The sequence below is a fragment of the Felis catus genome, chromosome D4, assembly GCF_018350175.1.
Source record: "Felis catus isolate Fca126 chromosome D4, F.catus_Fca126_mat1.0, whole genome shotgun sequence".
Taxonomy (NCBI): domain Eukaryota; kingdom Metazoa; phylum Chordata; class Mammalia; order Carnivora; family Felidae; genus Felis; species Felis catus.
In genome coordinates this window covers 57,808,532-57,834,086 of record NC_058380.1, presented here as the reverse complement: position 1 = coordinate 57,834,086, position 25,555 = coordinate 57,808,532, and the positions used below count along the sequence as shown (strand labels likewise).

Below are 25,555 nucleotides of genomic sequence, written 5' to 3'. Positions count from 1 at the left end.
ACCCAACCAACCAGAGGTCAAAAATGCCTCCTGAGATGGTCAGCAAAGGACAGGAAAGTGGTTTCTTGAAAACTATATGTATCTTTAATGACATGGGGTGCCCGGTGGCTCAGTTGGTTGAGCGTCCGACTTTGGCTCAGGTCATGATCTCACAGTTCTTAAGTTCAAGCCCCGCATCCGGCTCTGTGCTGACAGCCCAGAGCCTGGAGCTGCTTCGGATTCTGTGTCTCCCTCTCTCTCTGCCACTTCCCCCCCCCCCACTTGTGCTCTGTCATTCTTTCTCTCAAAAATAAATAAACATTAAAAAAAATTTTTTAATGACAAAAGGAGGTAATTATTTGCTTAAAGCATGTATTTTTAACGTTATTTTTAGTAGGAAATGTAAGAAAGTTTTGAAGAAAAGCATTTAAGAAACTTAAAATCTTAGGCCTGCAATTCATTCAGTTTCTCCTCCCTCTTTTTGTTTAATGCTCATCCCTAGCATAAACTATCAACAACATAAGGAGTTTCACATTCGTCTTTTCCTTGAAACCATCTCTCCTGCCCCTGGGTGGAGGATAATGGGAAAAGATAGCCATGAGGGGGGCCAAGGAAGACAACTGTTGGATGCTCACAACAGTAGTAGCTGAGGGAGACAGCCTTCACTCTTGAAAGTAGATGGATACGGCTGAAGACGAGCGTATTAGAGTCAAATCAGGGAGGGCTTGAGTGCCCAGGTGAGGATTATTCCTGAATTGCAGGGGCTGAGAGGAGACTTTGAAGGACTTTAAGCAGGCAACAACTTAGAACCCTGTTCTGAAATCTGGCATCTCAGGCAATATAAACATGGAGGGTTCTGAGAGCAGAGACGACAGTTAGGAAAGGTGCTGCACTGAACCTACAGTGGTTCAGGAGGGAGACGAGGGGGACCGAGGATGATATTCCAGGGAACTGTGCAGCGGGCTCTGATGGAAGAAAAATAACGGAGGTAATGTACACATAACTTGGTAACTGACCACATTTAGGAGGCAGGGAGGAGATCCACAGACAATATTTATAGCTTAGAAAACCATGAACAGAAATAGCCACGACAGGAAAAGCCAGTTGAGTGCCATGAGGCAGGAGATGAGACAAATGAAGAGTTCAGTGTGGATTCTTACTGAGCACAGGGCACCTGTAACGTATTCAGGAGGCATTCAACAGGATGTTGGAAATCAGTCTAACATTCAGGAGAGGAGGCTTTAATTCTAGCAATGGTGGGTAGAGTTGCCTAGGGCCAACTTTTCTGCTGAGAATAACCAGAAAAGCTGGGGAAGCAGTTTTTTCAAAATCTCTCGGAAGGCATCAGAGGACTGACTGCCAAAGCAGTGAGGAGTTGCGGACCCAAGTCCTAGGAGAAGGGGGTAAGCCAAGAAAAGTGAGTCTAACATTCGGAGCCACTTTTCCTCTCAAGGAGATTGTTAGTTCTAAAAGCAGAAGCTGAGAAGCCAAGTAGAGCTCTCAGTAAACAAGGCTGGGAGGAGAAAATAGTTGAGGGCTTACCAAAAAGGAAGAACCCTGAAAACTGTACCAGGTTTTTATGTGGGGTCCAGGAGGGCTATGACTGTATACAGTAGGAATCAAGGTGAAGCTCTTCTAAAGCCCAGCCTTGAATCTTACAAATCCTTGACTGGGCTTTCTAGTGCCTTTAGCCTAGAGCTGCCTGCCAAAAGCAAAAGTAAATTCTAATAGAAAAACATTCATCCAAAAATAGCTAAGCATGAAAAGACAAAACATGCTCAGAGACATTTTCAGAGACAGACCTATAATAGAAATCCCAGAGGATTCAGATAATGGAGTTATCAGACCTACGTTTTAAAATAGCGATGATTAAGGACTTAGGGGAATTAAAATAAAATAGAGAATTTCAGCAGTTTAAACATTTGAGAACCAAAATTTATAGTATCTGTTGCTAACAAGTCAGTGGATGAATTTAATAATGGATTAGACATGACTGAAAAGAGAATTAGTGAGCCAGAAGATAGAGCAGAAAAGTATCCAGGCTGAAATAGAGTCAAAAGGATGAAGAACACAGAAAAGAACATAAAAAACATATGGGGTATGAGGAATAGGTTCTATAGACATAATTGTAGCTAGAAGGAGAGGAGACAGATTGGAGCAGTGTTAGAAGACAAAATGGCTGAGAATTTCCCAAACTCAAATTTCCCAAATCAAGCTACAGTTTCAAGAATCACCACGAACTCCAAGCATGTCCAAACAAACAAACAAAAAAAAAAAAAAACAACCTCCCTTAAACAATTAAAAAAATAAATCTACAGGCCTTGGGGTGCCTAGATGGCTCAGTTGGTTAAGTGACCAACTTGACTTCTGCTCAGGTTGTGATCTCATGGTTCGTGAGATGGAGCCCCGAGTCAGGTGCCATGCTGAGTGTGGATGCTTGGGATTCTCTCACCCTCTCTCTCTGCCTCTTCCCTGCTCATGCTCTCTCTCTTTCTCTCTCTCTCTCTCTCTCTCTCTCAAAATAAACAATAAAAATCTACAGGCCTCTTGTGCATTTTTAAATCGACATCTAAATTTTTTCATAACTTAATTAGTGGCAAGGATGTAATTTCTAATACAAATATTGATCCTTTCCAACGAAATTGTTGTATTGCTCTTTTAAATGTATCCAGTGGTATCTATCATGATTTGATGCTACCATCCATTAAAAAAATACATAGCAAAACTTTTCATTAACACTAAGAAATTTCAGATTCTTACTTTTGCTCCCTGAACACATACTACCATTCCAACACTTGCCCCTAAATTCTACCCCATTAGAGTGTTTTTGTGCTTGAAAGACTTATCGATCAATTTATCATACCTCTTTGTAACAAAAATATGTAATACAAATATAATTGACTATTTTTAATGTTTATTTTTGAGAGAGAGGGCACGTACAAGGGAGCAAGTGTGGGAGGGGCAGAGAGAGAGGGAGAGAGAATCCCAAGCAGGCTCTGGGCTATTAGCATGGAGCCTGATGCAGGACTCCATCTGGCAAACTATGAGATCATGACCTGGGCCAAAATCAAGAGCCAGATGCTTAACTGACTGGGCCACCCAGGGGCCCCTATAACTGACTTTTAAAAAATATCCCATAACCATAAGGCTCTGTGAAAATTTTGTTTTGGATTGACATAATTAGTAGTATACATTCAATCAAAGCAGCAAAATATACCAGAAAATGTCATAATTATTAAATATAAAAAGTGAAATTTTATTAGAAATTCCTGTCTTAAAGAGCTAGATGGGCTTGTATATTTATTGCTTATTAATAAATTATCTTAAAACTTAGCACCTTTAGGTAACAAACATTTATTATTTCACAGTTTCTGAGGGTCAGAAATCTGAGAGCTTAACTGGGTGGTCCTGACTCCGGATCCCATGAGGTAGCAATCTATCGGCAGTGGCTACGGTCATTCAAATCTTGATGGGGACAAGTTAACCACTTCCAAAGTCACTTACAAGGCTATTGGCAGGAGGCTTCAGTTCCTCGCCACATGGGCCTCCTCAAAATGTTACGACACAGAAGCTGGCATTCTCCAGAGTGAATAATCCGAGAAAGAATGACCGAGACAGAGGCATGGTATCTTTTTACAACTTTACTGAGATACAATTCACATCCCGTACAAGTCTCCCATGTGAAGTGTACAATTCAATGGCATTTAGCATATTCACAGAGTTGTGCGTCCATCACCACTGTCAATTTTAAAACATTTTCATTACTCCCAAAGAAATTTTACACTCCATCCTCTCAAATTCCCTAGCTCTAGGCAACCAATTTTCTACTTTCTGTCTCTATAGGTTTGCCTGTTATGGACATTTCATGAAACTGGAATTACGCAATGTATGGTTCTTTGTGACTAGCTTCTTTCACTTCACATAATAGTTACAATGGTCATCATGCTATGGTATATATCAGTACTTTGTTTCTTTTTATGGTTGAATAATATTTCACTGTATGGTTATATCTCATTTATCCGTTTATCAGCTGATTTGGGTTGTTTCCACTTTTTGACTATTATGTATGAACATTCACGTACAAGTGTTTGTGTGCATACGTGTTTTCATTTTCCTTAAGTATATATACCTAAAAGAGAAATTAGTGAGTATTTATACCCAGTACATACATTACTGGTCATATGGTAATTCCATGTTTAATCATTTGAAAATTGCCATACTGTTTTTCAAAGTGGTTACACCATTTTACATTCTCAGTAACATTGTATGAGAGTTCCATTTTCTTCACAGAGTCATCAATGCTTATTTTTTTTATTATTACAGTGATCCTAGTGGATATGAAGTAACATCTCATGGTTTTTTTGTTTATTTATGTTTAATTTTTTTTGCTGTTTATTTATTTTTGAGAGACAAATCATGAGCAGGGGAAGGGCAGAGAGAGAGAGGGAGACACAGAATCGGAAGCAGGCTCCAGGCTCCAAGCTGTCAGCACAGAGCCTGACACAGGGCTGAAACCCACGAACCATGAGATCATGACCTGAGCCAAAGTCAGATGCTTAACCAACTGAGCCACCCAGGTGCCCCTATTTATTTATTTTTAGAGAGAGAGAGAAGTGTGAATGGAGTAGGGGTGGAGAGAGAATTCCAAGCAGGCAGAATTCCATGCTGTCAGCTTGGAGCCCAACATGTGGCTCATGAGCATGTGTGCAAGCAAGTAAGGGAGGAGCTGAGAGGGAGAGAGAATCCCAAGCAGGCCCCATGCTCAAACCCAGGACCATGACTCAAGCCGAAACCAAGAGTTAGACACCCAACCCACCAAGCCACCCACACACCCTGAGGCACAATAGGTTTTAAATTTGATGATGGTTATTTGTGTTTTTGGAGTAATATCTAAGAAACCATCGCCTATCCAAAGTTGTAAAGACACCTATGTGAGAATGGTACTTTTTTGAAATTCAAAATCTGAAATAAAAAGGGAGTCATTAAAAATTTAAACACATTATAAACATCAAAAGAGGATATACAAACAACTGTATGTTAATAACACTGAAAAAGTAAATGAAAAACTCCTAGAAAATATAACTTGAAAATAACACAAGGAGAAATAGAGTTGGATATTCCTATAACTAGTAAAAACAATAAATCAGAAAGCTTCCCACAAATTCCATTTGCCTTCATTAGTGAAATTTCTTGTCTTCGTAGATTCTTCCAGAGAATTTTAAAAAGGAGGATATACTCCAACTCATTTTATGGTAAGCATAATCTTGATACAAAACCCAGTAGAGAAAGGAAAATTACAGGCAAAGTCATTCATGAATATAGTTGAGAAAACCATGAGTGGGAGTCAGATGGAGTAAGCACATTCCTCCTGTCTCTCCCACTGAATGCAGCTGTAAAACCTAGCCAGAATGCATGGAGCAGAAGCTATTTGAGGACTCCGAAAAGTAAATAGTGGCAGACAAGTTGGGGAAGAAGACCAAAATATGAAGCACTGAACTGGCAATGAATTCACCATTTTTTATCCTCTGGTTCTCCTGCCGCTTGGTCTCAGACACGGGTGCAGTTATGAAAGTGCATGGCAGGCAGAGTAAGCTAAGCAAAGCTCTAGCTTCCTGGTGGAGAACCAAAAAGAAGAACCCCAGAGACCTGAATAGTACAAGGGAGATCGTAGAGAAGGAGCACCTTGGAGAAGTGGCCCTATAAAATTGCTCACAAACTCCTGGGCTCAGCCCTGACCTGTACTTAGGTCTGGTCTTAATCAGCATGTAAGACTTTGAGAACTGCACTTTCCACCATCCAAGTCCCAGACTGTCCACTGGGTAGCACACATGTGGACTAGATCTGAACACCATTGCAAAGTGAGAAAATTAAAATGAAATTCTAACCACAGTCCACAAGACTGGTTTGGAACTTACAGCCTGAATCTAATTAGGTCAATTGCATACTAATAAAAAATAACATTCTTCATATGATTTAAACAAGAGCCAGAGTCTCCTAGCTTAACACTCAAAATGTTTAAGATACATTCTTAAACTTGGCAGATGAATAATTACTTGGCATACGAGTAACTAAGGAAAATCTCAACTCACAAATAAAGACAATCAACGTGTCAATATTAAGATGACTTAGATGTTGGACTCACGTGACAAAGACTTTAAAGCAACCATTATAAAAATGCCCTAACAATTGTAAACATCCTTGGAACAAATGGAAAACTTGGAAGATTCAGTAAGGAAATAGAAAATATAGTGAATAACAAAATGGAAATGCTAGAACTGGAAAATAAGAAAGCCCAGAAGTTAAAAACTCACTGGATGTATCCCAAAGCAGTATGGAGATGACAAAGGGAAGAGTCTGTGAACATAAAGATGAGTAAACATTAGTCTAAACAATAGTGAGGGGGGAAAAAAACCTGAAAAGATCCCAGGGAACCTGTGGAACAATAAAAAAAAAAAAAAGTCCAGCATTTGTTCCATTAGACTTCCAGAAATAGAGAAAGAGTGCAGAGCTGGAAAAATGCTTGAAGTAATAACAGCTGAAAACTTCCCAAATTTGGCAAAAGACATAAATCTACATATTCAAAAGGTTCTGTGAACTCCAAACAAGATAAAGCCAAAGAATTTTATACCCATACACATCATAGTAAAACTGCTGAAAACTAAAGAAAATAAATCTTCCATGTGGTCAGACAAAAATAATACATGCTGGCAGAGAAGCAATGATTTGAGTGAATGCTGAATTCTCATCAGAAACCATGAAGGCAAGAAGGGGTGACACAATATTTTTAAGGTGTTGAAAAAAGGAACTATCAAGCCAGAATTTTCTATCCAGTAAAAATAACCTCCAGTAATGAAGACAAAATAAAGACATTCTCAGAAGGAGGAAAAGTGAGAGCATTCGTGGCCAGTTGACACGCTCTAAAAGAATGGCTAAAGGAAGTTTTTCAGAGGAAAGGGAAATGAAAGCTAGAACATCAAGAATGAAGGAAGAGTGAAAAAATGATAAATATCTGGGTAAATATAATAGACCATTCTTTTTCTTTTGAGTTCTTTAAAATATGCTTGATATTTAGAAGCAAAAAAAAAATAGAACAGTGTCTGATGGGGTTTTCAATGTGTGTAGATGTAACATATAAGACAACTATAACATAAAGGGGGAGGGTAAAGGGACCTATATGGAGTAAAGTTTTTGATATTTCACTTGAAGTAGTTAAATATTAATTTTAAATAGACTATGAAGTTCAGTGTGGATACTGTAATCCCTAGAACCACTAAAAACTTTATACAAAGAGATATTATCAAAACACAATAGATTAAAATGGAATGCTAAAATATATTCAAATAACCCCAAAGAAGGTGGGAAAGAAAGGAGAGGAATGAAAAAGAGGGGCAAAATGGAAAATGAATAATAAAATGGGAGCCCTATATCCAAACATATCAATAAGTCATTAAACTTTTTTTTTTAATGTTCATTTATTTATTTTTAGAGAGAGTTTGAGGGAGAGAGTCTGTACCGTCAGCACAGAGACTGACTCAGGACTTAATCTCATGAACCATGAGATCATGACCTGAGCTGAAATCCAGAGTCAGATGCTTAACCAACTGAGCCACTCAGGCATCCCTAAATATAACTGTTTTCAACAAACCAATACAGGGGCGCCTGGGTGGCTCAGTTAGTTAAACATCTCACTCTGGATTTCAGCTCAGGTCATGATCTCATGGTTCATGGATTCAAGCCCTGCATGGGGCCCTGCTTGGGATTCTCTCTCCATCTCTCTCTCTTCCCCCTCCCTGCTAGTGTGCTCTTTCTCTCAAAAATAAATAAACATTAAAAATAAATAAACACACCAATATAAAAATCAGAGTTTGTTAGAATAACAAGACACGAACCAATTATAGTCTGTCTATAAGAAACTTCAAGATAATGAATGATATAGATAGGTCAAAAGGAAAAGGATGGAAAAAAGATCTACCATGCAAACACTAATATCAGGCAAAGGAGACTCAAAACAAGGAAAGTAACAGGGATAAAGGCATATATTATCCGATGATAAAAGGGTCAGTTCACCAAGAAAACACTAAAATCCTAAATGTGTATGTAAGTAACAACAATTACCTCAAAATACATGAAGAACAGAACCAAAAAGAAAAACACACAAATCCACAATTATAGTTGGGGACTTCAATACTAATAGAAAGAAGTAATAGAAAGAAAATCAAGGATATAGAAGGACTGAACAACACCATCTGCCAACTGGATTTAATTGACATTTATAGGACACTCTATTCAGTAATAGCTAAATATGTGTTTTTTTCCCAAGTGCATATGGGACATTCACCAAGACAGACATATTTGGGGTCGTAAAAAAAACTACAACCTGGGGTGCTTGGGTGGCTCAGTTGGTTAAACGTCCGACTTCAGCTCAGGTCACGATCTCACGGTTCGTGGGTTTGAGCCCTGTGTTGGGCTCTCTGTGCTGACAGCTCAGAGCCTGGAGCCTGCTTCGGATTCTGTGTCTGCTTATCTCTCTGCCCCCACCCAACTCATGCTCTGTCTCTCTCTCTCCCAAAAATAAATAAACATTAAAAAAATTTAAAAACAAACTACAAAAACAAAAAAAAATTGGGAAAATACAGTGACCATAATGAAACTAAAGTAGATGTGATGAACAGAAAGATACTAAGAAAATTCCAAAACTTTGGAAATTAAACAAAACACTTCTTTTTTTCCATAATGCATAGAAGTTATTTATTTATTATTTATTTATTTTTATTTTAACTTGTTTCATTTTTTAGTTTTTAAAATTTACATCCAAATTAGTTAGCATATAGTGCAACAATGATTTCAGGAGTAGATTCCTTAGTGCCCCTTACCCGATTAGCCCATCCCCCCTCCCACAACCCCTCCAGTAACCCTCAGTTTGTTCTCCATATTTATGTCTCTTGTGTTTTGTCCCTCTCCCTGTTTTTATATTAGTTTTGTTTCCCTTCCCTTATGTTCATCTGTTTTGTCTCGTAAAGTCCTCATATGAATGAAGTCATATGATTTTTGTCTTTCTCTGACTAATTTCACTTAGCATAATACCCTCCAGTTCCATCCATGTAGTTGCAAATTGCAAGATTTCATTCTTTTTGATTGCCGAGTAATACTCCACTGTATATACATGTGTGTGTGTGTGTGTGTGTGTGTGTGTGTGTGTGTGTGTGTGTGTGTATACCACATCTTCTTTATCCATTCATTTGTCGATGGACTTTTGGGCTCTTTCCATACTTTGGCTATTGTGGATAGTGCTGCTATAAACATGGGGGTGCATGTGTCCCTTCGAAACAGCACACCTGGTATCTCATGGGTAAATGCCTAGTAGTGCAATTGCTGGGTCGTAGGGTAGTTCTATTTTTAGTTTTTTGAGGAACCTCCATACTGTTTTCCAGAATGGCTGCACCAGCTTGCATTCCCATAAACAAAACACTTCTAAATAATCCATGAGTCAAAAAGTCTGTAGGGAAATTAGAAAATATTTTCACCTGAGTGAATGAAAATACAAATATAAAGTTTGCAGGATGTAAAGTAGTTTTAGAGAAAAGTTATTAGTATTAAATTCTGGTATTAGAAAAGAAGAAACGTCTTAAGTAAATAATCTAAGCTTTCACTTTAAGCAACTAGAAATAGAGCAAAGTAAACCCAAAGGAAGCAGTAGGAAAGAAATGATAAAGAGCATAAATCAATAAAATTGAAAACAGAAAAATAGAGAAAATTAATGAAATCAAAATCTGGTTCTTTGAAAAAATAATAAAATAAATCTCTAGCAAGACTGAAGATACAAATTACATGCAATACTCTGCAACATTAAAAGGATAATAACAGGATGTTATAAACAACTGCACATAAATTTGACAACATAAGTGAAATGGACAAATACTTGAAAGCCACAAACTACCAAAACTCACCAAAGATGAAATGGATAATCTGCACAGTCATATGACCACTTAAGAAATGGTCACCTCCCGAGGGGAAAAAAAAATCTCCAGAACTACCTAGTATTGTCAGCCAAATATTTAAGGAAGTAACACCAGTTCTAAGCAATGTCTCCTGAAAAAGAGAGAGAAACAGAGACAGAGAAAAGGGAGCACTCCTCAACTCATTTTATGAGGGAAGCATTGCTCTGATACTAAAACTAGACAAAGGGAGTACAAAAAGAAAACTATAAATCAATATCTCCCAAGGACAGGGATGCAAAAATCCCCCGACAGAATACAGTCCCTGACTTAATGCTGGCTCAGAGTATAGTTTTTCAACTTTATGATGGTGCAAAAGCAATACTCATTCAGTAGAAACTGTTTGAATTTTGAATTTTGATCTTTTCTCAGGCTAGCGATACAACACTCCCTTGTGATGGTAGCTCCAGATCACAAGAGTAGACAACAAATATACTTAGAATGATTCTGTACCTATACAATCAATCTGTTTGTCACTTTCAGTACAGTATTCAATAAATTACATGAGATATTCAATACTTTGTTATAAAATAGGCTTTGTGTTAGATGACTTTTTCCAACTGTAGACTCATGTAAATGAGCCTGTTTAAGTTAGGCCAGGTTAAGCTACGATGTTTGGTAGGTTAATTGTATTAAAGGCATTTTTGACATGAGTTGTTGTCAACTTACAATGGGTTTATCAGGACATGACCTCACTGTAAGTCGAGAAAGATCTGTATTAGCAAGTTGAATCTATCAACATGTAAAAAGAACAGTATATGATGACAAAATGGAGTTTATCTCAGGATGCAAGCTGGTTCAATATTTGAAAAACAAATCAATGTGGGGTGCCTGGGTGGATCAGTCAGTTAAGCGTCCCGCTTGGGCTCAGGTCATGATCTCACGGTCTGTGAGTTCAAGCCCCTGGTCAGGCTCTGTGCTGACAGCTTGGAACCTGGAGTCTGCTTCAATTCCGTGTTTCCCTTGCTCTCTGCCCCTCCCCTGCTCTCTCTCTCTCTCAAAAATGAACATTACAAATCAATGTAATCCACCACAAAGTCTAATGAAGAAAAATCACATAATTCACACAGAAAAAAATTTGACAGATTTCAACATCTACTTATTATAGAGTCTCATCTATGAAAAACCTATCATGTTAATGATAAATTTGGCATATTAATGGTGAAAGACTGAATGCTCTTCCCCTAAGATCAGTGACAAGTTAAGGATATTCCCTTACCACTCCTATTCAATTTTGCACTGGAAGTCCTAGCCAGTAAAGTAAGATAAGAAAAAGAAATAAAAGGCGGTGGGTGGGGGGATGGGTGAAATAGGAAGGGGATTGAAGAGTACACTTATTGTGATGAACACTGAATAATGTATAGAGTTCTTGAATCACTATATTATATATCTGAAGCTAATATAACACTGGATGGTTTTTCAAAGAATTTTAATTAACATTTATTTATTTTTGAGACACAGAGAGAAACAGAGCATGAGTGGGGAGGGGCAGAGAGAGAGAAGGAGACACAGAATCTGAAGCAGGCTCTGAGCTATCAGCACAGGGCCCCACGCGGGGCTCGAATCCACAAACTCTGAGATCATGACCTGAGCCGAATTTGGATGCTCAACCGACTGAGCCACCCAGGCACCCCATAACACTGTATGTTAACTGTACTAGAATTAAAATTTTAAAAGAGTGTGCAGAGGAAGGAATGAAGTTGTCCCTATAATTGTCTATACAGAAAATTTCAAGAAATCTGCAAAAAAACCTCCTAAAATTAGTAAGTGAGTTTGACTAAGTTGCAAGATACACGGTCAACACACAAAAATCAATCCTATTTCTCCATACTAGCAATGTATAGTTAGAAACTAAAAATTTTTAAATACCATTTACAGTTAGTTCCCTACGATAATTTTACAAGTAAAATAAAAATGAGTGAATATATAGTAAATGGAACCCAGCACTATATAGAGGGAATTCTATAGTTACTGAGTCCAGTAATTATATAAAAACATACAGTTTTTTATATAAAAGTATGTCATATGTTGGGGCACCTGGGTGACTCAGTCGGTTAAGTGGCTGACTTTGGCTCAGGTCATGATCTCGCGGTCCGTCAGTTCGAGCCCCACGTCGAGCCCTGTGCTGACAGCTCAGAGCCTGGAGCCTGTTTCAGATTCTGTGTCTCCCTCTCTCTCTGCCCCCCCCCCCCATTCATGCTCTGTCTCTCTCTGTCTCAAAAATAAATAAACATTAAAAAAAAAAAAGTATGTCATATGTCACAGCCAAGTTAGGTTTATACCAGGAATGGATGAATGGTTTTGCGTTGACAAATTAATAAAAGTGACTTGTCCTTATTAATAAAGGAGACAACTTGTGTTGATTTCACTAGATGCAGCAAAAGTATTTGATAACATTCAATATCACAATAAAAACTCTTAGTAAATTTGGAATAAAGGCAATTTCCTTAAAGAGATAGAAAGTCATTACACATAATATAATTGTGTATTTGGAAAGTATAGCAGTACCTACAAATATATTTTTTAAAAATTTTTTACATATTCTGGATACAAGTTCTTTGCCAGATAGGTGACTGGCAAATATTTCTTTCACTATGTAGCTTGTCTTTTCATCCTCTTAACAGTATCTTTCCTGGAGCAAAAGTTTTTCATTTTGATGAGGTCCAATTTATTATCAATTTTTTAAATGGATCATGCTTTCAATGTCATATCTAGGAAATCTTTGCTTAACCCCAGGTTACAAATATTTTCTCCTATGTTTTCCTCTAAAGTTTTGTAGTTTTGCTTTTTACATTTAGAGCTATGATTCATATTAGTGGAGAGAAGATATTTACCACATGTACAACTGATAAAGGGCTCACATCCAGAATATATAAAGATGTCCTAGAAGTTGCTAAATACAAAGTCAACATATAAAACCCAGCTGTATTTCTATACATATTCAACTATGAAAGGAGGAAATTAATTTTTATTTATTTATTTAAAAATTTTTTCAATATATGAAGTCTATTGTCAAATTGGTTTTCATACAACACCCAGTGCTCATCCCAAAATGTGCCCTCCTCAATACCCATCACGCACCCTCCCCTCCCTCCCACCCCCCATCAACCCTCAGTTTGTTCTCAGTTTTTAACAGTCTCTTATGCTTTGGCTCTCTTCCACTCTAACCTCTTTTTTTTTTTTCCTTCCCCTCCCCCATGGGTTTCTGTTAAGTTTCTCAAGATCCACATAAGAGTGAAACCATATGGGATCTGTCTTTCTCTGTATGGCTTATTTCACTTAGCATAACACTCTCCAGTTCCATCCATGTTGCTACAAAGGGCCATATTTCATTCTTTCTCATTGCCAAGTAGTATTCCCTTGTGTATATAAACCACAATTTCTTTATCCATTCATCAGTTGATGGACATTTAGGCTCTTTCCACAATTTGGCTATTGTTGAGAGTGCTGCTATAAACATTGGGGTACAAGTGCCCCTATGCATCAGTACTCCTGTATCCCTTGGGTAAATTCCTAGCAGTGCTATTGCTGCGTCATAGGGTAGGTCTATTTTTAATTTTCTGAGGAACCTCCACACTGCTTTCCAGAGCGGCTGCACCAATTTGCATTCCCACCAACAGTGCAAGAGGGTTCCTGTTTCTCCACATCCTCTCCAGCATCTAGTCTCCTGATTTGTTCATTTTGGCCACTCTGACTGGCGTGAGGTGATATCCGAGTGTGGTTTTGATTTGTATTTCCCTGATGAGGAGCGATGTTGAGCATCTTTTCATGTGCCTGTTGGCCATCCGGATGTCTTCTTTAGAGAAGTGTAGGAAATTAATTTTTAAGAGGATACTATAAAGTATACATACATGCATGTGTACAAATTTTTAAATGTCAGGTAGAATAAATCTAAAAAAAGTATGTGACACCTCTACAAAGTACAGAATAAAACTTTAAGGGAAATTAAAGAAGACTCTCCAAAGTAGAGACATATACCATGTTCATGAATTTTAAAAATTGATATTGTAAATCTATCAAATTTCCCTAAATTGATCTCTAAGTTTAGCACAATCACAACCAAAATCCCAACAGGTTTTCTGTGGATCCTAATGGTCTAATTCTACTAAACTGTGGAGGATGTGATAGAGCTTTGGTAATGTCAGTAACTGCTGACTGTGGTATTGGCATAAGATCAGAAGAATAGACCAATGAAATAAGAGAGCTCATAAACACATTTCTGACACGTGATTTACAACAAAGGTGGCACTGCAGAGAAGTGGAAAATTGGCACTGGGGCAGTTATATATCCATATGAGAACTTTGTAACCCCGGGGTAAAGAATGATTTCTCCAAGTATCAAAGAGCAGTAACAAAAAAGGAGAAGACAAATCAGGCTAATTACAATTAAAACGTACCATTAAGAGTGAAAAGACAAGCCACAGAGGCAAAGAAGATATTTACCATATGTGTAACTGATAAAGGGCTCATATCCAGAATATATTAAGAATTCCAACAAGTCAATAAAGAAGACAGAAAAGAGAAATGAAGACTTCACAAAAGAGGAATTCCACATGGACAATAAACATGACAAGACGCTTAACCTAATTATCCAACTAAGAGAATGCAAATTAAAAACCACACTGAAATACCACTTAATATCCAATTGGCTAGGATTTTAAAAAGTCTGACCAATAGCAAGTATTGGCAAGCCTGTAAAGCAACAGGACTTCTCATATACTGCTAATGGCAATGTTAATTAACAATCACTTTGCAAAAATAATTTGGCATTATCTTACAAATAAGACAGTAATTCCACTCCTAGGTGTATGCCCTAGACAAACTTGGTACATGTGCACCAAGATACACTCACAAGAACAGCATTGTAATTGTAATGGCCCAAACTGGAAACGACCCACATGTCCATCAACAGGAAACTAGATAAGGAAAATGACATATTCATATAAAATAGCATACAGACATGAAACAGATGGAACTAAACCTACATACAACAACACGGATAAATTATAAAACAATTTTGAATGAAAGAAGCCAGACACAAGATAATTCATACTGTACAATTTTCTTGTGAAGTTCAAAAACAGTCTGACCTAATCTATACTTCAGAAATGCCTATTTAGATAATAAAACTATATAGAAAACCCAGGAACACATTATCATAAAGGTCAGAGGGGAGAGAAGAGATTATAATCTGGAAAGGGGCTAGATAGCTTTTGAGGTATTGGCAATGCTCTATTTCTAGCACTCAATAGTGGTTACAAGGATATTTACAGTAACTCATTAAGCTACACAGTCATGCATCATTGCTTTTCTGCATGCGTTGTATTCACAATAAGAAGGGTTATTGAGCATGCGTCTTATTTCTTGGTAAGTGTTCTAACTTACATGTGATGTGTTTACTTTGTTCAAAGATGTAACACTGATCTTTCGGAAGTAAACGTGGAATGTTTTATGTCATCCTTTAAATGGTGTAAAATACGCAACTAGACATGGGATGATAGAGCTTCTTCTCAGGAATGCGAGAGGTGAAGATGTAGAGTAGACATGCTTGGTAGCAGGTATTTTCTAAAATACTTTAACAAATCTTGGACATTCTAATTCTAACATAAATGGGTAGGTAGGAAAGCATAGACTTGCCATGAGTCTGTGGCCTAAATGAAATAGTACACTCTGACTGTCAGTGTTGCTGAGCCACACTGTCTGTGTTTTGTCCTCACGGGACACTTCCTCAGGGAGAATGCTTTCTCTGAGAACAGTGGCATGCGGAAGAGGAAAGGTTATTAAGCAACTGTCATAAAATAAGCCCATGAAAAGATGCTTAATATCATTAGCCATCAGGGAAATGTAAATCACAACCACAATGAGATGCCACTTTGCTCCCACCAAGATGACTATGTTTGGAAAGAAAGATAATAAGAAGTGTCCACGAGGACGTGGAGAATTTGAAACGGTCATACATTGGAAGTGGGAATGTAAAATGATGCATCTGCTTTGAAAACAGTCTGGCAGTTTCTCAAATAATTGAACATACAGAGTTACCATATGATCTAACAATTCCACTCTGAGGTGTATATCCAACAGAAGTGAAAACATATGTGAACACAAAAACTTGTACATGAATGTTCCCAGAGCAGTCTTCATACTAGCTGAGAAGTGGAAACAACCCAGATGTCCATCAGTTAACTGATAAATGAGTAAATAACATGTGGTCTATCCATACAGTAGAATGTTACTCAGCCATAAAAAAGGAATGACGTACTGGTATATGCTACGACATAGATGAACCTTGAAAACATTAGGCTAAGTGGAAGAAGCCAGTGAAAGAGTCATATATTGGGACACCTGGGTAGCTCAGTCGATTAAGCGTCTAACTTGATCTCAGCTTAGCTCTTGATCTCAGGGTCGTGAGTTCATGCCTCGCGTTGGTCTCCACGCTGGGCATGGAGCCTACTTAAAAAAAAAGTCACATATTGTACGATTCCATTTATATGAAATGTGTAGGACAGGCTAATCCATAGAGACAGAAAGGAGACTAGTGGTTGCCTAGGGCTGGGAAGATGAGGGAGTTAGAAGTGACAGCAAAGAGGTTCCAGGCTTCTTTTGGGGGTAATGAGAATGTTATAAAATGGTGACAATGATTGTACAACTCTGTGAATGTCTAAGAGTCACTGAATTGTACACTTTGGTTGAATTGTATGGTATGTGAGTTATATCTCAATAAAGCTTTTCAAAATATGTCATCATTCCATCATGCTATTTAATATTTCTGAACAACCTAGCTTGGACAAAACACCCCAGTTTTTAGTATTTTTTTAACCTTTATTTATTTTTGAGGGATTGAGAGAGAGAGAGAGAGAGAGAGAAAGAGAGAGTGCACCGAGCAGGGGAGGGACAGGGAGAGAGGGAGTCACAGAATCTGAAGCAGGCCGAGAATTTGACTCTACATTCAGCTCTGCCAGCCTCCTCAGGGTAGTAAGCTTCAAATGTTTCAGCCTTATGGTCTAATTTTAAGGTGGGAAGGGGTTAGGAAAGAAGGAAGAGGGAGAAAAGAAGGACCACTTGGGTCAATAGATCAAATTAGAATCCTACCATGCCAAAGATCTCCCTTTTTAGCAAGCACCCTAGTGATTCTGCTGCAGCGGGGGGACAGGTCAATTCTGTCCAAGACTGCAAGGGAAAGAACTGACTGAGAAAAGGACAAAGAGGACAGTGTTGTCAGGAGATGGTTTGGTGGCATGATAGGAACAGAAGCCAGACTGAGTGGTTTAGAGATTGATCTGGAAGCAAGAGGTGGAGCCAGAGAATAGATGCACAGGAAGCTCAACTAAGGAAATAGATGAGCAGAGAGCAAGAGCTGGACTTCAGGGCCAAGGAGGGTTTGTTTCCAGAAAAAGAAAAACTTGAGAATATTTGTGGAATAAAGAGAGAAAATCAGGAAGGGGGTGTAGAGAGAGAAGGAACTGAGGGTCCTGAGAAGTTGTGAGGTGACAAAACGAGACCCAGGGGAGGGGATCAATGCTGAATCCTGGAAGGACAGCTCTTCCTCTGGGATGCAGGAAAGCAGCAGAAGGTCTGGAGAGTTTTGGTAGATGCGGGCTTGTTCATGGAGCTCACATCATTTGACCTCTATTTCTCTGGACGTGTGGTGGCAGGATGAGAGGTAAACAGTTGAGAAAGAGGAGAGAAAAGAGTGGGGCCCCAGGACACCAGAGAGGGTTAGAGAATCAGCCGTGGGGAATGGCACCCGGAGTCAGTGAGAGGTGACACGGTGGCCAGATAAGCCTGGTGGGGGGGGGGGGCAGGTGGGCTTAGCCACATGGATCTGTTAGGTGCTGTTGTTCTTCCAGCTGGAGGACGGCAGTGAGGTAAGCAGAGGTGGGGGCTACCCAGCGCTGAAGAAGTGAGAAGGGTGGGAGAAATTCCAGAGAAGAGGTCAGCTGTGAAGTGGAAGGTCCTCGCCTGCAGGGAACAAAGTAAGACGGGGCAGAAGGCAGGCTTTGAAGCCAGAGACCACCCAGCAGTGAGGTCAAGACGATGATGCGGAGCAGGTCAAACGGGGCTGAGAGGCAAAAAGAAGGGGATGGAGCAGGTTTGAATGACAAAGCTACCTAAAGCGTCCTGTACTAATATGGTAGCCACTAGCCTCCAGGGTCCTTACGTGGTTGGTTAGTCCAAATGCGTTTGTGCTGTAAGTGTAAAGTACACACGATTCCGAAGGCTTCGTATGAGAAAAAAAAGAATGTTAAATATCTCAATAAATGTTTGCACTGATCACTTGTTTAAATGATATTTGGATATATTGTGTTAAGATACATTAACGTTAATTTCACCTGTTTTTTACTCTTGTAGCATTGCTTCTAGAAAAATTTAAATCACATATGTGGCTTGCATTATATTCCTGTTGCACAGCACTGCTATAGATACTCCCTTACTGGGGCATGGATTGTCTGTGTCATGCCCGCGGCCCCAATGCCCGGAACAAGGACCTGCACAGAGAGGCCTCAGTGAATGGTGTGCATGTGAACTGATGAGAGGATGAATAAATCAATTCATGAATGCGTGAGGGGAAAAAATGAGGATTATATATTAGTACGCAAATGAATGAAAGGGGAACAGAGATAGTTAGAATTGAGGACTGCTCATCAAAGCTTTGAGGTAAGGAGTCTCAGAGAGCATTTTATGGGACTTTACTAATATAAAGGCTCAAGAACTTGGACCCTTGCCACACTCTCATTTTCCTTTAAAAAAAATGTACTCTTTTGGCACTTTTATATATGCCAGGACTGTCCTAGGCATTTACATGTATTAACTCATTTAAGCTTCACCCTATGAGGGAGGTGGTGGAATTGGTATTTAAATCAGGCCAACTGGTCCCAATGTCTGTCCTCCTAACTACTATACCATCCTGTCTCTCTTAGCCCCTCTCATCCCCAAGTTTCTCCAGCAGAGGCACATTAGTCCCCCCTTTATCTACAGGGGATCTGTTCCAAGACCCCTAATCGATGCCTGAAACTGCAGATGGTACTGAACCCACTGTATTATGTTTTTTCCTATAGAAGCATTTCTCTGATAGAGTTTAATGTATAAATTAAGCACAGTAAGAGAGTAACAACAATAACAAACGATAGAACAATTTTAACAATATGCTGTAATGAAAGTTGTGTGAATGTGGTCTCTCTTTCTGTCTCAAAATATCTTATTGTGCTGTACTCCCCCTTCTTGTGATGATGGGAGATGATAAAATTCCTGCGTGAGGAGATGAAGTGAGGTGAGTGACCGCGTTGTGACATAATGTTAGGCTCTTACTGTCTTCTGATGATACATCAGAAGGAGGACCATCTGTTCCTGGATCACAGTTGACCATGGGAAACAAAGCCACAGAGAAGGGGGGACAACTATATAGACTTGTTTTTTCTCCCTTTACTGATTTCTCTTTTGCTCGCAGTCCCTCAAACCCTGTATTCCTGAAAGTTTTCCATGAACTTTGCTTGCTGAAAACTGTAAGTAACCCCCCAACTTCCCCACAAATAAGACACAAACACACGATGGCTGCATAGTCCAATACAACAGCCAAGTAACCATGCCTCCTCTGTTCCCTCTGCCTCCATCCCTGAGCCTTTCCCACACCACTTTCTCCACCCTCCCCTACCTCACCCCCAGACCGTGAGTCTCCTGTCCCAAACCTGGGATCCGCCCTCCCCTGCCTTCCTGGGCAGACTCAATGGGAGTGAGTGTTGGAGGAGCCTGAGGCTCTAAGCAAATGCTTTATCTCTCAGTCTAGTAGGTGCCAGCGGAGATGACTACAGAGGATAGAATGGGGGCTTTCCGGACACCACCTTGGCCAGTGCCCAGGAGTTGCTTCAGTCCCACCCACCGGAGACTCCATTCCAGCCTCAGCTTGGATCCCTCCAGGGACAGAGTAGCCCTGAATTTCCACCCACTGGGATCAGCCCTAGCCCAGGATCTCCTCTTTCAGGGCCAAACATAGACTGGAACACTAAGAAGGAACCAACAGGCCACCTTCCTCTCTTTCTCTCATTAAATTGTGAATAATAATGCATTTACTTATTCTCCCACTTAAAAAGTTGTTTAAATCCTTTGAAGAATCTTGCAAGGCAGCTTGGCTAGACAGCAGGCAGGACAGTCCAGTGCTTCCGGTGGGGGGGCCAGGGTCTTCCACTCGCCCATCTTTTGGTCCAACAAGTAGGCGTTTGGGTTGATGGTGTAGTCCTTTGTCTGGACATCACTGGCTGTGGTGACACCCCCACAGACAAACACTTTGCTGTCTCCAATGGAACATATAGCATGGGACACATCCAAGGGGCAGTTGTTGGGCAAGAGAGGCACCGAGGTGGTTGTCTTGTTGGCCTTTACCTTCTGCAGGTTGATTTCCACACTCTGCCGGTGGCTGTGTACACAGAGGATGTTGTCCTGATGGAAAGAGAGCAAGGGCCGGTGGTTGAACTCAATGGGGAAGGTGATACACTGGACCACATCCCCAGTGGTGGTATCAAAGCAGTCCACCACTCCAACCCGAGAAATGTAGCCCTTCACCAGGCACCGCCCAGTGACAATGTACAGGTTCCGGTCACCCTTGGTGATCACGGCTGTGCCATCCATAGGGATGCTCATCTTCCCTGCCAGGCACCAGGCCTCCTTGCGCTCATCATAGCGATAGATGTTGGAGACATACCGCCTTGGAGCAATGCTCCCACCCACTGAGTACACTGTCCCCCCGCAGGTCACCATGGTGTGGAAGACAAGCCCAATTGGCAGGTCTGGCAACTTGGTCCAGGAGTTGTCATCCATGTCGTACCGCCAAGCTGTCTTCAGCCCTGAAATCTGCTCAGTGGTGCCACCAGAGATGTAGATGTAGCGACCAGCCGAGGTGGCGCTAAGCGCTGCGGCCCGATAGGGCATCTCTGACAGCTTCAACCACAGGTTCTCCTGGATGATATAGGCAAACACGCCATCATTGAACTTGCCATGGGCCTTCTGGCCCCCTAGGATGACCACCGAGTCAAGCAGGGCGCCTTTCCGCTGGTAGCTCAACAGGCTGCATGGCCTCTCCTGTTTTCGGTCCATAAGGACACTCTCAATCAGGGTCACATGGGCCGAGCTGTTCTCCATGCCCATCAACTTGTTGCTGGCAAACATCAGTGTCTTGTTGGAGACGGCATTAAGGTTGATGTAATTGAAGAACTTCTTGAAATACTTCTCCCGCTCATCCTTCCGGAAGTGCACCCAATTGATGAGTGCGCTGAGAGCCTGGTCCTCATTGAGCACATGCAAGTTTTCATCTCGGAGCAGGCGGCCAAAGATGACAGGTGGACAGCGCATGAAGTGCATAGAGCCCTCAGGACTCGCCCAGTAGTGGAAGTTGTCACGAATGCCGGAGTAGGCCAAGTCTGATACCTCTTTGAGCTCAAACAACTCAGCCAAGAAGAGGTAGCGCAAGCAGTTTGCTCGGCGGATGGACTTTATCAGGAAGTCATTACAGTGGATTCGAAGGCGTGGTGTGTTGAAATACTGGGCCCCACGCAGGAGCTCCTCCACGTTCTGCTCCGAGATCACCACCTTGCCGCTGTAGAAGTAGTCCAGGAGCTGGTCCACTGTGGCCGGACTCAGGTAGTTGGGGTCAATGGTGATAAAGAGCTCATCGGTGGTCTTCATGTCATTGCTGGAGATGAGGCTCTTCACCAGTGGAGAGACAGCAGCCAGCACGTTGCGATGTGCAAAGAAGACATGGTGGTCCACAGTCAGGGCCATGTCCCAGTACTCTTTGCGTTTCCTCTGTTTGTTCAGGTTCTGCAGCACGAAGCTGTTGTAGTTTTTCTCCGTGAATTCCAATTTCATGGTGCTTCTTGCTGGCTGAGGCAGAAGATCAGCGGCAGGTACTGGAGAACAGACTTTCTCACGCCTTTGGGATTCAGATTGATGGTTGTTTGCAGAGCAGTTGATCGGAGAGGAGGGGGGCTGGGAGAGAGGGTGATGTCATAGAGTGGATGAGGGCGTCACAATGCCAGCCCCCTGAGGCCCCTCTCAGAGGCACAGGACCTTTCTCCCCTTTGATGGCTCCAACGTGCCACGGCTAGATCCCCTGCCAGGACTTGATGCCCTGGGCCCAGAGCTCAGGAGAATGGGTTGCAGCTCTAATCTGGGACTTTCCAAACTTAGTTCAAGGTTATATCCGGAATGTTAGAGCCAGTTTGGGTGGAGGGTGGTATGGGAAGAGAAGAGGGGAAGCTGAGGGAAGAAAGGAGATTTTTGTTTTTAGAAGAATCTCCCCATGGATAGGAGGGAAACAGACCCAGAGAAGGGAAGGGACTTGCTCAAGATCCCACAGCAGGTTGGAAGTAGACTAGGGCCTGGAACTCAAGCCTTCTCTAACTCAGTGTTCTTTACCTTTCCAGGAAGCTCCTAACTCCCTAGCTCTCCCCAGTCTCTGGTTCTCAGGTCTCGAGGTCCCTTTCTCTGCCAAGGCTCCTGGCCATCAGAGAACTTCAGGCTCTGTCCTTTGCCTTCTGACCTTTGTAGCCAAGGACACCGTTTTTCTTTAAAATGGAGAGACAGAGGCTACTAGTTGGAGCAGGGATACAGGAGTTAGCCACACACTGGGGGATGGGAGGGCCTCTGAAGCTCTGATTATTTCAGTTCCACAGCAAACTGGGACCTCCTCTCCACATTTCCAAGTCTATAGTCATGCAGCTTTGGGAGCTGCGGTGGGTCAGCTCTCTCCATCAAGTGTGGACTTGGACCAGTGGCTCAGACTCTTCTAAACTTCGGTTTCCTCATCTGTGAGATGGGAATAATAATACCTGCTTCAAAGATCCTTAAGAGTTTAAATCAGAAAATGACTAGACAGTGTTAAGCACAACGTCTGGCGGGTAGCAAACGTCCAATAAATGTTAGCTGCCGTTACTTTATTAATCTATTAGTTCGCCCAGGGCTGGTGTCCTTGGCTGCTCCCTTCCTAAATGCCTCTCTTCGTCTGGTTGGCTTGTGACGGTGGTGGAGGGGTCTGGAATCCCGCGTCCCCTCTGGGGCAGGGGGGCTCCCCGAGCCCCTTCCGGCCACGCGGTGGAGCTGGAGGGCCATCTCCGGCCACTGAGGCCCCGACTGCCACGCCGCTCCTCGCTCGCAACCGCAGCGGCTCCAGCTGGGAAAGCGGCGCCCCGCCCCGCCCCGCCCTCTCTTGCCACGGGGCTCCGCGCGCCCGGCCGCCGGTGGCAGGGCCTCCCACGTTCACCACCCGGCCTCCGGTGCCCGCTTTACAGGTGGCGGCGCCGGGGAGAAGCCGTCTCAGACTCGGGGCGTCACCCCTCGGCAACCCGGGCGGGCGTGGGGTTCCCCGAGTGCCCGGCTCCTGCGGAGAGTGGAAGAGCCCGGGGGCCCCACCCGCACCAGCCTTTCGGGGCCCCCAGCGAGGGGCTCAACTCGCAGGCGTTTGCGGGGATGGCCAGATGTCACAGAGAGGACCTGGGCCCGGAGCCCCACTCCTGACCCTTACGTCGTCCTTAGCGCCCCCACTAGGAAACCAGTGTTGCCTGGAGCGTGGGGAGCGTGAGCCTGCCGGCTCTTCCCCTGCCCGGCTTGGTCCACTTATTCATCGTCTCTGCACCACATCCTTCCAGTTTAGACCTGGCTTTTTCTTTGGGGATTTGGCAGCTTGAAAAGTATTTAAAAGTACTTACGTTTGAATGCTGAACTTGTTCACCTTGATACCTGAATGGAATAGAGGCACTCAGTCTCTTGACCTATCCCTGCACAAGGCTAAGAACTAATGTTTTTTCCCACGAAAAGAAGGCTGACTTCAGCCCCTCCACCACAGACTAGCCGCGAGGTTTAGGTGGACCCCTCTCTGTCCGTTTTCTCCATGTGAGGCTAACTGAGCTCTAAATGCTTCACCAGCCCTGATCTCGCGAGAGGTGGCTGCCACCTGGGTGCAGGTGAGACCTCTTGGTGTTGATGCCGGCCGCTTTTTCATCCATTGGCATCTAGGCTTGCCCTTGTGAGAGGCCGGCAGACCTCACCTCCAGGGGCGTTTCAACCAGTAGAGGATGGGTGGGGTCAGGCCTGTGGTTGCATCCACCCCTTTGCCCCCACATCTTTCAGCCTTAGGGGCATTTTGGTGGAGGAGGTGGCCGGGCCCCTTTACGTTTGTTTCAGGCACTAGAACACCAGGGCAGGAAGTCTCTCCAGTTACGAAAGTTGGGCACAGGGGGTGTCACGGGACCTGAGAAGATCCAGTAGACTTAACTCTTTGTGCCAGACCTGGTACAGCCCGACAGACTGCAGCCCCGAGTGGGGAAGGGAGCACAACTCTGAGAGCACAGGGCTAGAGCCTGGAGCCAGGGTTCCTAATCCCTTCCTCTGCTCTCTGGCGACAAAGGAGAACTGGCGATCTGGCTTGTCTTTGGCTCTTATTGATTTTGGGAGTTGCTGTCTTTAAGAGATCCATTAAAGAAGTGAAATCAATGCCCACCCGCTCAGCCAGCTTTGTTGCCTGGCTTTTCTTCAGCCTAGAGTGCTCTTCTGGTCAGCTTTTTTCTTTCTCCAGCCAACTGACGAAACAGACTCCAACCTCAAGAGCCTGGCTGCATGCCAGCATCCACCCCCCCTGTTATGTGTGTGCATTGGGTGGCAGGTGTCCCCCGGAGCCACCAGGAAGTTCACTGACTGGTCATTCAGTCCCTGTTGCTCAAGGTGGTTGCCCAGGTGTGGCCTCAGCCCAGTCTTTTTATTCCCCCCATCCTCAGCTTTCTGACCAGCTCATTATTTGGTTGAATAAGACTCCCTCAGGGAGGGGACCCTACTATTCTAACCTTCTGGAGAACAGCAGTTGACATTATCATTTTGTTGGGAAGCCCTGAAGATCAAGGGTGTGTTTTAAAGATACACCGATTTGGGGCCCCTGGGTGGCTCAGTTGGTTAAGCGTCTGACTTCGGCTCAGGTCAGCGGTGATCTCACGGTTGGTGGGTTTGAGCCCGTGTCAGGCTCTGTGCTGACAGCTCAGGGCCTGGAACCTGCTTTGGATTCTGTATCTCCATCTCCTTCTGCCCCTCCTCCGTTCACACTCTTTCTCTCTCTCTCTTTCAGAGCTAAATGAACATTAAAAAAAAAAAATGACTTAAAAAAAAATAAAGATACACAGATCTGGCCTGGAGCTAGAAAGCTCACTCCACCTCTTTTGTACCTCTAACAACTGGCTTTCTCACGTCTATGTATTTTCAACTGGCAACTTGGCTTGCGTATAGTTTTGGCTTGCCATCGCCCTCATTCAAACCCATGGCATCTGAATTTTTTCGGTGCAACCGGCAAATTCTCTCCTCAGGTCTTAGCTAAATTCCTGGTCCATGGTCAGCCCAGGGATTGGCTGCCCTTGGATCACGTGTCCACTTCAGCCCAATCAGCTGTGTGAGGGTGGGTCACATGGATCAAAACATGGCTGCCCAAGAGGCACCAAGTACAGGGGAGAGGTTGGAGGTATTCAGAAGCTTGAGTTACCTGAGGCAGGAACCGACAGTTATGATTACCTTAGTCACCAGTTAAGAATCGGGCACGAATGACATGGAAGATA

The 25,555-nt window shown here is 42.5% G+C and overlaps 1 protein-coding gene across 1 annotated transcript; it reads right to left on the bottom strand.

The window, feature by feature from the left end:
• Positions 1-19,999: 19,999 nt before the first annotated feature.
• Positions 20,000-23,923, bottom strand: CCIN (calicin). Its single transcript, XM_003995622.6, has 2 exons — positions 23,669-23,923; positions 20,000-22,220 (listed from the first exon to the last, which is right to left on the bottom strand). The coding sequence occupies exon 2, from the start codon at positions 21,828-21,830 to the stop codon at positions 20,064-20,066; it is 1,767 nt and encodes a 588-aa protein (XP_003995671.2). The 5' UTR covers positions 21,831-22,220; positions 23,669-23,923; the 3' UTR covers positions 20,000-20,063.
• Positions 23,924-25,555: the final 1,632 nt, after the last annotated feature.

What these genes read in the sequence shown, in the direction of transcription:
- CCIN (XM_003995622.6), bottom strand. Translation starts at nt 21,830, where the DNA reads ATGAAATTGGAATTCACGGAGAAAAACTACAACAGCTTCGTGCTGCAG.